Consider the following 15925-nt stretch of genomic DNA (forward strand, 5'->3'; position numbering starts at 1 on the left):
CTAAAATGTATTTTCAGTCTTCTAATTAACACGTTAAAGGATAAGTTCACGTTGAAACATGTTACATGTCCAACCATATTTAGGGTGGAACTTGAAACTCGTTCCAGCTCCTGCCACCAATTCTGCTGATCTCCCCTGCTTTGAAACAGCGGATGGGGGATCTTCTTCTCCCACTCGCTATCACTTTTTGACAAGCATGTTTCCTGTGAATGAATAAACTACAACTACTGTCAGCCATTGCAGCTGATGGCTTGTAGTTCTCAATGAACTGCGATGGCACTGGTAAGTGCCTTCATAATTCATTCATTCTTCCTGTTCTCAAGTAATTGCCTGCCTGTACAAGGCACAGGTAGGCAGCTATCTTGGGAATTTGCAGGAGCCCTACATTGCAACCATGATCTGCTGATCGCACGTGCAATGCTTGGCAGGCTCCCTAGAAAATAAATGTAATTTTTTTTTTACCTACCAAAAAAAAAAAAAAAAAAAAAAAAAAAGTGCCTTTATTAATTTCTATGAAAAGATGAGCTTATCCTTTAAAAAGGAAAAACCACCAAAATGCATCAACTCCAATATAATAGATTCATCTCCTGGACATTAACTCCAACCCATTTATAATAACAGGTATGAACTGGACCAATGCTTACCCAATCAAAGTGCTTGCTTCAAGTTCTACACTACCATATGGCTTACAATTCAAATGACTACGGTCACATGTCATCAACATTGCAGTGAATGCATCGTGATTATCAAAATAAGAAAACAAAGTTGAAGTGTTGCAAACAGCAGCCAATTACACACTTCATTTACCAACATGCTCTAAAATAGTGGAAAGTGGTTGGTTTGGCACACTTCCTCTGCTCATGTCACCCAGGTTCAAAATAGTAGGATCCAGGCATGCATTAATTGAATCAAACATAACCATTAGTCTCTCTCCACTTTATTTGCATTTTAGGTCAACTCACCATGACATAATGTCGCTGAATCTCAGTTTTCTCTGTTGCAAGTTTTTCACACTCCAATTTTAAACTGCATATAAAAAACACACATTCATCAAGGCTATGTGGCAAAATATACTTGGCTTAAGTTAAAACATTTGAAAGCAGCAAGTGATGTATTAAAAAACAGTAGCAACTTATTTTGTGTTTGCTTTGACTTCACTCAAGTGTATGGGGTGGGCAGATAAGGGAAGCCCTACAAAAGATTTCTACTCGCCAGGCTGTAGACAAAACTGAAGGCTGCCCTAAAAAAAAAAAAAAAAAAAATTGAAACTTGTGTAGATATGTATTCTGAGCTGTGCCCTTATTTGGGATATCCCCACCCCCCATTGTTCCTGAGGCAGGGTGTCAGAAGGGCAGGAGGTTAGGGGAAATCGCTCCAACTGCAACACACCCCATGTTTTAGTATAAACTGGGGAATGTATAGATGTACTGAGGTTTATTTGGTTGTCAGCAGCTTCCTGTCCTAGTGACAACCATTTCCTATTCTAGCGTCACAGTCTGCAGAAAATACCACAACAAAATCTAACCTTCCCTGCTCTGTCCAAAAAAAAAAAAAAAAAAAAATATAAAAAAAACACAAACTCTCCTAATTGTGCTACTAAGTTTGCAGAGTAAGAGAATTCTTCAAACAGAACCCAAGTCGCTTTAAAATGCCTTTTCAAAACAAACATATTTAAAAGGAAAATGAAAAAGTCATACCTGTGATACTGACTCTGCAGAAACTGAAATTCTTCCTTAATACGATCCAAAGTCTCTGGATATGTTAGTTTAAGGCTCTGCGGAGGGCCAGATGCTGTTCCAGCTGCCACGGCTGCCTGCAAGTGTGTCTGTGAAAAGCCATGCATCAGAATTCATCATCAATGCAAGCACATTTTCTATCATAAAAAGAACCTTGTAACCAGTGCGGACATCAAATAAAGCTTGCACTATCAGTCAAGATAAAAGGGGTCTGGTTACACAAATCTACTATTTAGTTTCACCATGCTATACTAATGACACATCTGGATGGTCTGGAAGGATGCATCATATTGAATAACTAGAAATGTCGTTATAGCTTTTGAAGGTTGGCTCCATCACTGCTAAAAAGGTTGGAGCAGTACCCTTTAGCGCAAAAAGAAAGTCTTCTCTGCACAGCACTTTATGTTAATGTTTTGGATCTGTAAATGGACATACCTACTTTGAAAGGTCAAGACAGCCGAAAGAATGAGAGTACATGGCCCCTTTTACACTAGTGGATCAATTAAGTCCTCCTGCAAGTTTTTCAGTTGGACCCTCCAGTCTCCTCTATGGAGAGACACGTTCCTTGACACCCGCCAACATCCGATCCTATCTGCTAAAACTGACGGATGGGGATCCAGTCCCCATCCACCTGGTGGACAGGCAGTCCAATTACATCTGACCACCCATAGAGGAGAGCGGGCTGTGTCCATGTCCACTCGGCATAAATGGAGCGGACATGGACCAGTCATCCGCCTGCTCAGCGGGGATCAGTGAACAGACTCCCCACTGAGCAGACAGACTCCAACGGAGCCCGCCATGTGCGGAAGGGGCCTAAGGGCTCTTGCACACAGTCGGACTCTACCAGCGGATGCGCCTGCTCAGTGGGGGAGATCTGTCTGCTGATCCCGGCTGAGAGAGTGGATGATAGGTCCATGTCCGCTCCACTTTTGCAGAGCGGACACGGAAACAGCCCACTCATCTCTATGAGCAGTCGGATGTAAACGGTCCGCCAGATGGATGGGGAATGGATCCTCTATCCATTTTTTTTTTAGTGGATAGGATTCGATGTTGGCGGGTGTAAATGGACCGTGTGAAAGGGGCCTAACTCAGAATATAAAAATACATTTCTGCTGTTTTGCAAACTACAGAATGGTGCAACAAGAGGCCTCGTTATCCTTTCTGGAACATTCAGGGGTATAAACCACACTGCAGATTTATAGCTTTGGGAGTGGGAATTACAGAGAAATGCAAATACAGACATTACAGGTATTTCCTGAGCAGCCATCGGAGTCATTTGCACCAAGTTACACCCTGAATACCATGGTTCAAAAGGTGAACCTACCAGTGTGTGTTCAGGGACAAGCATACACAAAATGTCAGATTAGGAGCACAGCTGCTGAGATCATGCAGCTGCTGCATCCCAAATGACATGAATGGGATTGCTTGCACGCAGACACAGGGAACACCTGTGTGTCCCATGCAGGCAAAACATGGCCTTCACACAAGTGTACAGAAAGAAAGCTTTAAAATCAAAAATAGAAATAGGATTTTAATCAAGCTGATCTCTTTCACAATTATACTTACAAAAAAAAAAAACACCCCACACCACATTAATGAGACTATAGTTATCCTTTAAAGCATCTGTAGAGCTAAAATATTCAAATTAATGACAAAAAAACAAAAAACAAAAAAAACGGACACGCTGGAACAGATGATGATTTCTGCAGCCATATAAATTATGCATGTGTACTTAATTCCCAAAACTCTTATGCAGAGACTATAACCCCACCAGTATGGCCACATAAGTAAAAGGCCTAAGTGATTCTCCAGTACAAACATAGGGCAGTTTGAAACTGCTCCACAAGTACAGTCTATAAAGCTGAATATATGTAAACAGGTGTGCTTCAGTGCAACAGATGATTTTAAAAAAAGGGACTAAAGTAAACCTTCCATGCTGCTATACATTTGAGTCAGAATTTCACTTTTCATTTTTACTTTAACCACTTGCAGACCTCCTACAGTATATACACAATTTGGAGGATTTCACTTAAAGCAGAATTCCAGGTTTCCTGTCACTTTAAAAAAATAGTCTCTCTGCCCATTTTCATTACTAAGCAATTCAGCAACTGTAAGCCAAGCATGGTAGAATGTAGCAGCATTAACTACGGAGTATTCAGCACTGTGTCCCACAACAGTATGACTTCCCATCTGCTGTCAGAACAAAATGAGTCCAGCCATTCTGAAGAAGTCTTGTATTAGTAATCATGAATAAAAGGTTTCCTCTGATTGGCTGAGGTGAACAGGTGAGCAGATATCGTCACAAGCTCCTGACATCACAGCAGCGTTGCTATTCTCATGTAGGCTGCGTTTGCTACAGTAGGGTGAAAAAATGTTGCAGGTGTATACTGTTGCTGAACGCCCCACTCAGCTGCAGTGTCTGTGAGGGTAAGCATGTGAAAACACAAAGGCTTCATTTAGACATGCATTGTTGCCACCCGTCAACCCCCCCCCGATGCAATAGGCAGTGTTTACATTCTGTGGTCGCGATGCTTCGCTTCAAGCCCATGGCAAACTTTACCTGGCATGTAGCGAGATTACACACTCTAGAAAATGGGGAGGCGCCGCAAATGCCCCGCAATACACGCCATTGTGGTGCATTTGTCAGCAATCATGGGGTTAAAGCAAGATCCAAACCTGGATTGTGCTCCAGACTAAAAGGAGATTTGGACGCACATCTAAATCTACCCAAACATAGAAGATTTGTCTCAATCAAAGAAGGTAAAGGACATTTATTTGTTTTTTTTTTTTTTAAACTTAACAAGGCTTGTGTATCACATAGTTACTGGATTTGGGATTTATGCAGAATGTCATACAAGAGCCTTTAGTTGTATAAATCAGCTAACTTACCACATACATGTTATATTAAATGTTTGGGGCATTCTGTAGACAAAAGTCAATTTACAGATTATTTCACAGACTTACAATCCTAAAATTACCTTCTGGCTGTCGTTAACAATGTGTCTCCTTGAGTTGTCTACTGTGGAGACCAGATAAAGGAGCTGTTCCAGGTAAAGATAAAAAATTAAGTCATTATTTAAAAACCCTGGTTAATCAAAAAATGCTTTCACTATATAAATATTCATTTCATGTGCTAAAACAGGGGTATTCTAAACTATAGTCTGCAGGCCACATCCAGTCTGCAATTAGGCGGTGTCCTCGTAACCAACAGCATGCTTGCCAAAAAGTTTAGACACCCCTAAAAACCAATCCTCAACCATTGCGATCTTTTGTGTCGTTTTAAAACACAAAAAAAAAAAAAATACATGTGATTAAAAAAAGTGCACGTGTAAAGTTCTGAGCCTATTAAGTGCAGTAACCGTTGACAACCTGTTAAACTCCCTCTGTTGAAGTCTGTCCAGTACAAGATGTATTGACTAGTTGCAATGAGTTACTGCACTCACCTGCACCAAAATGAATCACAGCCTGCATGAAAGCCTGCAGGAAATCAGAAATGATTAAAACCAGGAGGCAGCTAGGTTACCAATGTGTGCAGAAATAGGCCAATAATGGAAGCTCTATATTTACCAGTATAGATTTCCATTAGGATTACTAGATGATTTCACTAAAAGTTAAAGCAGAAGGAGCAATCAAGATGCATTTAAAAAACAGAGGCTGATAGGTGGCCAATATGTAGCATGGGAAAGGCTGGATGGGTCATAACCTTGCCCTTTAGAGAATGGTGCTAGAATCTACAATCAAGACCTTTCCTAGGCATAAATAGCTCAGATCCAAGAGGATTTTCTGCAGCACAAAATCTGCTCGTCCCTTTTCTATTACAGTGCTTCCTAGGTTTCCTGGCAACCCATCTATTCTGAGGAATACATCTTTGTATTGAATGCTGTATCCCAGTGAATATATGCCCTGGTTGTTAATCAACCAGTTCCAGACTTAACTGCAACCAACAATCTAGGGCAGTGACAGTGCTTTCCATGTAACAGTGCAGACAACAGTAATGCTTGGGTAAGTGGGGAGCTATGAAGTGGCTTAAAGAGTGTGTGTTCCAGAACAGGCAGGGGTGGGCATATGAAGGACAATGCTGAACAGGTGTCTCTGCAAGCAGTATGTGCAGGAGAGCAGTGCGGCAGGTAAGACAGGGCATATGATATGGGGCCATACAAGCTGGAGATAGGCTTTTATTCTGTGGGCGGTGATCACTGAGGGTTAATGTACATACACTGCAGACTGCCCACTAATAGCTTAATGCATACACTGAAAAGTGGCTAGTGAGCCCTATGTGCTGGAAAACCCTCAATGCTAGCATGGCTACTGAAAATACCAAGTATGTTGGAGCAGGATATACACATTCCTGCAGTCACGCATACAAACCAACACTCCCTCCTTTTTCACAGTTACCGATAGTATTCTTCTATAAAACACTTCTGACTAATGTTATGAGGATGAGAAGGACACATTCTCCCTTTGGGACTACAGAACTGGGCAGGGCTTACAAACCACTTAGGATTTCAGTGCAGCAAAGGCCCTGCTGACTCCAATCAAAATGGAAACATTGCACATATGTGGCACCTGTGTCTATCCCATTTAGAAAAAAAAATGACCCATGTAATCTGTATGGATTGCTGGATGCAAACATCTCTACATCTGCTCCTATCCAGTCGGTTCCACAATATTGGACCTAGATGCATATTTATTGCATTCAGCTCAACAAGCTTGAATGGACCTGAATGTAAATGGATGCACTTCCGCTTCCATCTGGTCATCCATGTGAAAGAGGCCTTACAGCTAAACAGCTAGTTCTATAGAGATTAACTGGGTCTGAAAAAGTGTGTCAACAATTTAGGAAATGCATTTTAGTTTCAATGTAGACAATGCCATGCTACAATCTATGCCCCGAGAGGTCTTCAACTACAGCAGAAGCCGTATCTAGGCTTCTCTGGTGACTATGTGACCAACTATATTAGCAGACCCTACATCAGTCTTTTAGAAAGCAAGGATGCAGCAGGTGATGTAACTCTTAGTGCAATTTCTACTGGATGACAACCTCCATGCATCAGCAGCCAAAAGCATCAATTCAAAACAAAGTTAAAAGAGAAGAAGGAATTTTTTTTTTTTTTTTGCCGTTTTATACTTGTCTAAGTGGATGCAGCATCAGTCTGATGCTGTATCTGTCCCAGTCACTACTCTGTTCTTCTCCCTCCTCCCTCATTGGAGCGCTGAGCTGTGGAAGGGGCGGAGCGGCCATCTCAGCAGCTCGCTGAGAGGCTGAGATGGGTGTCAGTCCAGGCACCTGGTAGATCCAGACTCTGTGGTCGGGATGACGCGGTGCCTGGACTGACATCCATGGCGTCAGCAGAGAGCAGACTTCAGCCCACTCTCTGCTGAAAACGGGTCAAAGGAGCGCAAAACGAATTGCACTCCTGTGATCCATAGAAGTACAGCCAAACTAGCTTTGGCTATACTGCTCCTTTAAGTCTTGGAGATTCCACCAGATACGGCTTTCATTCCAAGTTCCTGGCAATGAATGATTCACTACTGCTGCTACAGTAATTATAATGATTCTCATACATAAATACAACATATACAACCCACCAGGGAAGGCCGACACTTATGGGAGGTGGGAAGAGCTGGGAGGGAACTCTCTCATTTCCAGACACCTCAACAGATAAGGTATCAAGTGGGAGTTAAAAACAAATTAGCACTTATCCCAGACCATTTTTTTCAAGGAAACTGACCATTTAAACGCTATAGGATTAAGTTCAGGCATGTGAAAGCTCATGCTAAAAATAGGCCTTTCATTAGGTATTGACAACCATTAAACGATCTGTTTCTAAAAAGCACTAAAAAAAAAAAAAAACCCGTCTCTAAAAACCATGACATATTATAATGCCAAAGAAGAATTGGGAATGTGCTCATGAAGCTTTCTTCTGATCATGATACCCCAGGGTTATCTGCTGTGTTCAACACTTACTCAGACATCGTACGCATCTGGGACTTGTACACATGGGCAATTTCACAGCACACTGCAGTTAATGCCAAGCAGTCAGTACACCATAGTCACAGTTTGAACACTTGTAAAAGAAGTAATCACAATAACATTTTATTGTATTTTCTCATTAGTTTCTTGGCAAACATCACAGTCTGAATTACAAATATCACTCATATTCAGGGTTTACTAAAATCATTGCCCCTGTTTTACAACATTATCCAGGTGATATATTCACTAAAGTTTCCAAACACACAAACACAATTTCCATGGGCACATAAGAATTTCAGGCTGTAAAACCAAGAACTGTGTAACAGAAGGCACCATAAGGCCCCAGGAAATATCTATCTTGCCACATGTGCAGTATAGAATATGCCAAAAGCTACTAATTCTTGAAGTTGGAGCATAGAAAATCCCTCCACATAATGCAAAGTACATACATCTCAATGAGTCATACAGGCCCTCATGCCACACTGAGGGTTAGAAAAAAAATACGGGTGTAGGCAGATTTTTGTTATTGAGCCATGAACATTTGACATTGAGCAAGTTTTCTATTTTCATATTGCAAGTTCCCTATGATCTGACATCCCCTTATGCCAAGTTCTACTAAAATGTTCACTAGAAACATTTCTGTAAGCATTTTTGACTCCACACACCACTATAAATACTGTATTAATTTGCACTTCTTTAGGTTCTCACTAGATCCAAGTGTAAAAGAAAAAAAAAGGTCAATTTTAAAAAAGGGTGCTGTATGCATAAAATTATCCAGCATCATGTGTTGCAGGCTCTGTTTAGCCCATTCTGACAAACATTTAGGTCCCTTTCACATGGGTTCAGCTTGCATACAAGCAATGTGAACAGGAAGCTTTGACAAAGCATTTGCAGAGCTTTTTATAAGGTTTGTTGAAACTTTTAACACCATCATTTTGCTAAAGGCCGAGCAGGGATTTCAATGTGAGTGGGCTTCATGACGTCCTTCACAACATGCTGCGCTGGGCACGCAGTGTGGCGATCAGTGGTGCGGTGTGTCGCTCGGACACACCACACCTCCAATCACAATAAAGAGCCTACGATGTAGGCTCTTTACATGTGATCAGCTGTGTCCAATCACAGCTGATCGATGTAAATAGGAAGTGCCGATTATCGTCATTCCTCTATCATGCTCACAGCGCAGAACAGGAGAGTCGATAAGCGGCTCTCCTGACGGGGATTTGCGCCGATAATCAGTGCAGTACCATCGCAATGCCCACCAGTGAAGGCCGCCAGTGACCAACCATAAGTGCTGCATATCAGTGCCCGTGAGCGCACATCAGTGGAAAAAAAAATTTACAAAATTTTGTAACAGAACCAAGAAAAACTTTTTCCATTTGTTTAGCACAAAAAAAATAAACAACAGTGGTGATTAACCACTAGGCGTCCGCGCTATAGCCGAAAGACGGCTACAGCGCGGACTTCAATTGCCGGGAGGGCGTCCCTGGACGTCCTCCTGTTTACTTCCGCATTGCGCGCTCCCGCGAGCGCGCATCGCGGAAGTTTTGTGCTGGCCGTGTCCCTCGGACACAGCCAGTCACAGATCGCCGTAAACGGCCAATGACAGCGGCCGTTTACAGTGCGATCGGCGGTGCCAACGAGAGATGATCTCATATGTAAACATATGAGATCATCTCTCATCGCCGGCTCTCCCTCCTCACACAGAGACAGCGTGTGAGGAGGGAGAGCGGAACCGCTGCGGCGGTGAGTGTAAAAGAGAAAAAAAAAAGTGTCCCGCTGTTAACGGTCCCTGTCATCTGCCCCTGCCATGTGATCTGCCCTGCTATCTGCCCCTGCCATGTGATCTGCCCTGCTATCTGCCCCGCTATCTGCCCCTGCCATGTGATCTGCCATCTGCCCTGCCATCTGCCCCTGCCATGTGATCTGCCATCTGCCCTGCTATCTGCCCCTGCCATGTGATCTGCCCTGCCATCTGCCCCTGCCATGTGATCTGCCATCTGCCCTGCCATCTGCCCCTGCCATGTGATCTGCCATCTGCCCTGCTATCTGCCCCTGCCATGTGATCTGCCCTGCTATCTGCCCTGCTATCTGCCCCTGCCATGTGATCTGCCCTGCCATCTGCCCCTGCCATCTGCCCCTGCCATCTGCCCCGCCATCTGTCCCGCCATCTGTCCCGCCATCTGCCCCGCCATCTGCCCCGCCATCTGTCCCGCCATCTGTCCCGCCATCTGCCCCGCCATCTGTCCCGCCATCTGCCCCGCCATCTGTCCCGCCATCTGCCCTGCCATCTGTCCCGCCATCTGCCCTGCCATCTGTCCCTGCCATCTGCCCCGCCATCTGCCCTGCCATCTGCCCCCAGTGCCATCTGTCCCCACTGCCACGTATAAGTGCCATCTGTCATCAGTGCCACCTGTCATTAGTGCCACCTGTCATTAGTGCCACCTGTCATTAGTGCCACCTGTCATTAGTGCCACCTGTCATCAGTGCCACCTGTCATCAGTGCCACGTATCAGTGCCACCTGTCATCAGTGTCATCAGTGCCACGTATCAGTGCCATCTGTCATCAGTGCCACGTATTAGTGCCATCTGTCATCAGGGCCACGTATTAGTGCCATCTGTCATCAGTGCCATGTATTAGTGCCATCTTTCATCAGTGCCACGTGTCATCAGTGCCACATAGTGTGCCATTTGTCATCAGCGCCACATGTCATCAGTGCCACATATTAGTGCCATCTGTCATCAGTGTCACGTGTCATCAGTGCCATGTATTAGTGCCATCTGTCAGTGCCACGTATTAGTGCCATCTGTCAGTGCCACGTATTAGTGCCATCTGTCATCAGTGCCACATATTAGTGCCATCTGTCATTAGTGCCACCTGTCATCAGTGCCATGTATTAGTGCCATCTGTCATCAGTGCCACATCAGTGTCAGTGCCACGTATCAGTGCCATCTGTCATCAGTGCCACATCAGTGCCACGTATCAGTGCCATTTGTCATCAGTGCCACGTCAGTGTCACGTGTCATTGTCCTGGTTCTCCAGGGCCTTCAAAAGTGTAATAGGTAGTCAACAAGTTAGATGTGTAATTTATGCTCCTAGAACACTTGATGGTGCTCCCTGCATGTTGGGCCTGTCTATGTGGCCAGGCTGCGAAAAAGTCCCACACATGTGGTATCGTAATACTCAGGAGGAGTAGCAGAATGTATTTTGGGGCGTCATTTGTGGTATATACATGGCATGTGAGAGAAATAACCTATTATAATGACAATTTTGTGGGGGAAAAAAATAAAAATAAATAAATCTTCATTTTGCAAAGAATTGTGGGAAAAATGACAACATCAAAAACCTCACCATGCATCTTACTAAATACCTTAGAATGTCTACTTTCAAAAAAGGGGTCATTTGGGGGGTATTTGTCCTGTCCTGACTTGTTCGGGTCACAAGAAATGAGATAGGCCGTCAGTACATCAGATGTGATCAATTTTTTATGATTTGCACCATAACTTGTAGACTCTATAACTTTCACAAAGACCAAATAATATCCACTAATTTGGGTTATTTTTACCAAAGATATGTAGCAGTATAAATTGTGGCCAAAATTTATGAAGCAAAATTACTAATTTGCAAAATTTTATCACAGAAACTAAGAAAAATGCGTTTTTTTTCAAAATTTGCGGTCTTTTTTCATTTATAGCGCAAAAAATAAAAAACCCAGAGGTGATCAAATACCACCAAAAGAAAGCTCTATTTGTATGAAAAAAAGGACAAAAAATTCATTTGGGTACAGTATTGCATGACTGAGTAATTGTCATTCAAAGTGTGAGAGCGCTGAAAGCTGAAAATTGGTCTGGTCACGAGGGGGGTTTAAGTGCCCAGTTGTCAGGTGGTTAAATACCACCAAAAGAAAGCTGTCACAAAAAACGATAAAAATGTCATATGAGTACAGTGTTGCATGACCGTGCAATTTTCATTCAAAGTGAAACAGCTGAAAATTGGCCACGGCAGGAAGGGAGTGAAAGTGCCCGGTATTAAAGTGGTTAAAGTGCCATTCAACTCCAGTTTCTAAATATTAAACACAAAACCTAATGGGAGTGCCAATTGCCACTTTAACCACTTAAGAACCGGAAAGATTTACCCCCTTAACCACTTGCCGACCGCCTAACGCACATATACGGCGGCAGAATGGCACGGGCAGGCAGAATCACGTACCCGTACGTGATCTGCCTCCCGCGGGCGAGGGGTCCGATCGGACCCCCCCCGGAGCCAGCGGCGGTCGGCATTTGACTGGGAGCGTTGGGAGGCGAGGGGGAGACCATCCGATCGTGCCCCCCCCCTCGCGATCGCTCCCAGCCAAATCGGAATCCTCCCCTGCCTGTGTGTAGTTTCACACAGGCAGAGGATGTGATGTCATCCCTCCTCGGCTTGGCAGTTTCCAGCGCCGAGGAGAGAAGACATGTGAGTGCACAACACACACACACACACACACACAGTAGAACATGCCAGGCATACTTTACACCCCAATCCCCCCCCCCCCCCCCCCCCCCCCCGTCACAAACTGACAGCAAGCAGTATTTTTTTTTTTTTTTTCTGATTACTGCATGGTGTCAGTTTGTGACAGTTACAGTGTTAGGGCAGTGAGTATTACCCCCCTTTAGGTCTAGGATACCCCCCTAACCCCCCCTAATAAAGTTTTAACCCCTTGATCACCCCGTCACCAGTGTCACTAAGTGATCATTTTTCTGATCGCTGTATTAGTGTCGCTGGTGACGCTAGTTAGGGACCTAAATATTTAGGTTCGCCGTCAGCGTTTTATAGCGACAGGGACCCCCACATACTACCTAATAAATGTTTTAACCCCTTGATTGCCCCCTAGTTAACCCTTTCACCACTGATCACCGTATAACCGTTACGGGTGACGCTGGTTAGTTCGTTTATTTTTTATAGTGTCAGGGCACCCGCCGTTTATTACCGAATAAAGGTTTAGCCCCCTGATCGCCCGGCGGTGATATGCGTCGCCCCAGGCAGCGTCAGATTAGCGCCAGTACCGCTAACACCCACGCACGCAGCATACGCCTCCCTTAGTGGTATAGTATCTGAACGGATCAATATCTGATCCGATCAGATCTATACTAGTGTCCCCAGCAGTTTAGGGTTCCCAAAAACGCAGTGTTAGCGGGATCAGCCCAGATACCCGCTAGCACCTGCGTTTTTCCCCTCTGCCCGGCCCAGCCCACCCAAGTGCAGTATCGATCGATCACTGTCACTTACAAAACACTAAACACATAACTGCAGCGTTCGCAGAGTCAGTCCTGATCCCTGCGATCGCTAACAGTTTTCTTGGTAGCGTTTTGGTGAACTGGCAAGCACCAGCCCCAGGCAGCGTCAGGTTAGCGCCAGTACCGCTAACACCCACGCACGCAGCGTACACCTCCCTTAGTGGTATAGTATCTGAACGGATCAATATCTGATCCGATCAGATCTATACTAGCGTCCCCAGCAGTTTAGGGTTCCCAAACACGCAGTGTTAGCGGGATCAGCCCAGATACCTGCTAGCACCTGCGTTTTGCCCCTCCGCCCGGCCCAGCCCAGCCCACCCAAGTGCAGTATCGATCGATCACTGACACTTACAAAACACTAAACGCATAACTGCAGCGTTCGCAGAGTCAGGCCTGATCCCTGCGATCGCTAACAGTTTTTTTTGTAGCGTTTTGGTGAACTGGCAAGCACCAGCGGCCTAGTACACCCCGGTCGTAGTCAAACCAGCACTGCAGTAACACTTGGTGACGTGGCGAGTCCCATAAGTGCAGTTCAAGCTGGTGAGGTGGCAAGCACAAGTAGTGTCCCGCTGCCACCAAAAAGACAAACACAGGCCCGTCGTGCCCATAGTGCCCTTCCTGCTGCATTCGCCAATCCTAATTGGGAACCCACTGCTTCTGCAGCGCCCGTACTTCCCCCATTCACATCCCCAACCAAATGCAGTCGGCTGCATGAGAGGCATTTTCTTTATGTCCTCCCGAGTACCCCTACCCAGCGAACCCCCCCCAAAAAAGATGATGCGTCTGCAGCAAGCGCGGATATAGGCGTGACATCCGCTATTATTGTCCCTCCTGTCCTGACAATCCTGGTCTTTGCATTGGTGAATGTTTTGAACGCTACCATTCACTAGTTGAGTATTAGCGTAGGGTACAGCATTGCACAGACTAGGCACACTTTCACAGGGTCTCCCAAGATGCCATCGCATTTTGAGAGACCCGAACCTGGAACCGGTTACAGTTATAAAAGTTAGTTACAAAAAAAAGTGTAAAAAAAAAAAAAAAAAAAAAACCACATACAAAAATATGAAATAAAAAAAAAAATAGTCGTCGTTTTATTGTTCTCTCTCTCTCTAATCTCTCTCTCTTGTTCTGCTCTTTTTTACTGTATTCTATTCTGCAATGTTTTATTGTTATTATGTTTTATTATGTTTGCTTTTCAGGTATGCAATTTTTTATACTTTACTGTTTACTGTGCTTTATTGTTAACCATTTTTTTGTCTTCAGGTACGCCATTCACGACTTTGAGTGGTTATACCAGAATGATGCCTGCAGGTTTAGGTATCATCTTGGTATCATTCTTTTCAGCCAGCGATCGGCTTTCATGTAAAAGCAATCCTAGCAGCTAATTAGCCTCTAGACTGCTTTTACAAGCAGTGGGAGGGAATGCCCCCCCCCCCCCAACGTCTTCCGTGTTTTTCTCTGGCTCTCCTGTCTCGACAGGGAACCTGAGAATGCAGCCGTTGATTCAGCCAGTTGACCATAGAGCTGATCAGAGAACAGAGTGGCTCCAAACATCTCTATGGCCTAAGAAACCGGAAGCTACGAGCATTTTATGACTTAGATTTCGCCGGATGTAAACAGCGCCATTGGGAAATTGGGAAATCATTTTATCACACCGATCTTGGTGTGGTCAGATGCTTTGAGGGCAGAGGAGAAATCTAGGGTCTAATAGACCCCAATTTTTGCAAAAAAGAGTACCTGTCACTACCTATTGCTATGATAGGGGATATTTACATTCCCTGAGATAACAATAAAAATGATTTAAAAAAAAAAAAAAAAAAAAAATGAAAGGAACAGTTTAAAAATAAGATAAAAAAAAAAAAAAAAGCACCCCTGTCCCCCCTGCTCTCGCGCTAAGGCGAACGCAAGCGTCGGTCTGGCTTCAAATGTAAACAGCAATTGCACCATGCATGTGAGGTATCACCGCGAACGTCAGATCGAGGGCAGTAATTTTAGCAGTAGACCTCCTCTGTAAATCTAAAGTGGTAACCTGTAAAGGCTTTTAAAGGCTTTTAAAAATGTATTTAGTTTGTCGCCACTGCACGTTTGTGCGCAATTTTAAAGCATGTCATGTTTGGTATCCATGTACTCGGCCTAAGATCATCTTTTTTATTTCATCAGACATTTGGGCAATATAGTGTGTTTTAGTGCATTAAAATTTAAAAAAGTGTGTTTTTTCCCCAAAAAATGCGTTTGAAAAATTGCTGCGCAAATACTGTGTGAAAAAAAAATGAAACACCCACCATTTTAATCTGTAGGGCATTTGCTTTAAAAAAAATATATAATGTTTGGGGGTTCAAAGTAATTTTCTTGCAAAAAAAAATTATTTTTTTATGTAATCAAAAAGTGTCAGAAAGGGCTTTGTCTTCAAGTGGTTAGAAGAGTGGGTGATGTGTGACATAAGCTTCTAGATGCTGTGCATAAAATGCCAGGACAGTTCAAAACCCCCCCAAATGACCCCATTTTGGAAAGTAGACACCCCAAGCTATTTGCTGAGAGGCATGTCGAGTCCATGGAATATTTTATATTGTGACACAAGTTGCGGGAAAGAGACAATTTATTTTTTTTATTTTTTTTTGCGCAAAGTTGTCACTAAATGATATATTGCTCAAACATGCCATGGGAATATGTGAAATTACACCCCAAAATACATTCTGTTGCTTCTCCTGAGTACGGGGATACCACATGTGTGAGACTTTTTGGGAGCCTAGCCGCGTACGGGACCCCGAAAACCAAGCACCGCCTTCAGGCTTTCTAAGGGCGTAAATTTTTGATTTCCCTCTTCACTGCCTATCACAGTTTCGGAGGCCATGGAATGCCCAGGTGGCAAAAAACCCCCCCAAATGACCCCATTTTGGAAAGTAGACACCCCAAGCTATTTGATGAGAGGTATAGTGAGTAT

At 44.0% G+C, this 15925-nt stretch overlaps 1 protein-coding gene across 11 annotated transcripts in view; it reads right to left on the reverse strand.

Moving 5' to 3' along the window:
• Positions 1-15925, reverse strand: part of LOC141103845 (transducin-like enhancer protein 1) — a 94069-nt gene that overhangs the window by 36063 nt on the left and 42081 nt on the right. For 7 of the 11 annotated variants that reach the window (XM_073593963.1, XM_073593924.1, XM_073593885.1 and 4 more), the window contains 3 exons: positions 4715-4777; positions 1698-1825; positions 963-1026 (listed from right to left, as the gene is read on the reverse strand). In XM_073593963.1, coding sequence (XP_073450064.1) covers positions 963-1026; positions 1698-1825; positions 4715-4777 — 255 coding nt within the window. The remainder of the gene's footprint in view (positions 1-962; positions 1027-1697; positions 1826-4714; positions 4778-15925) is intronic. The other 4 variants (XM_073593933.1, XM_073593941.1, XM_073593956.1 and 1 more) reach the window with 1 other exon arrangement.

Source organism: Aquarana catesbeiana, linkage group LG01, assembly GCF_042186555.1.
Source record: "Aquarana catesbeiana isolate 2022-GZ linkage group LG01, ASM4218655v1, whole genome shotgun sequence".
NCBI classification, from domain to species: Eukaryota; Metazoa; Chordata; class Amphibia; order Anura; family Ranidae; genus Aquarana; species Aquarana catesbeiana.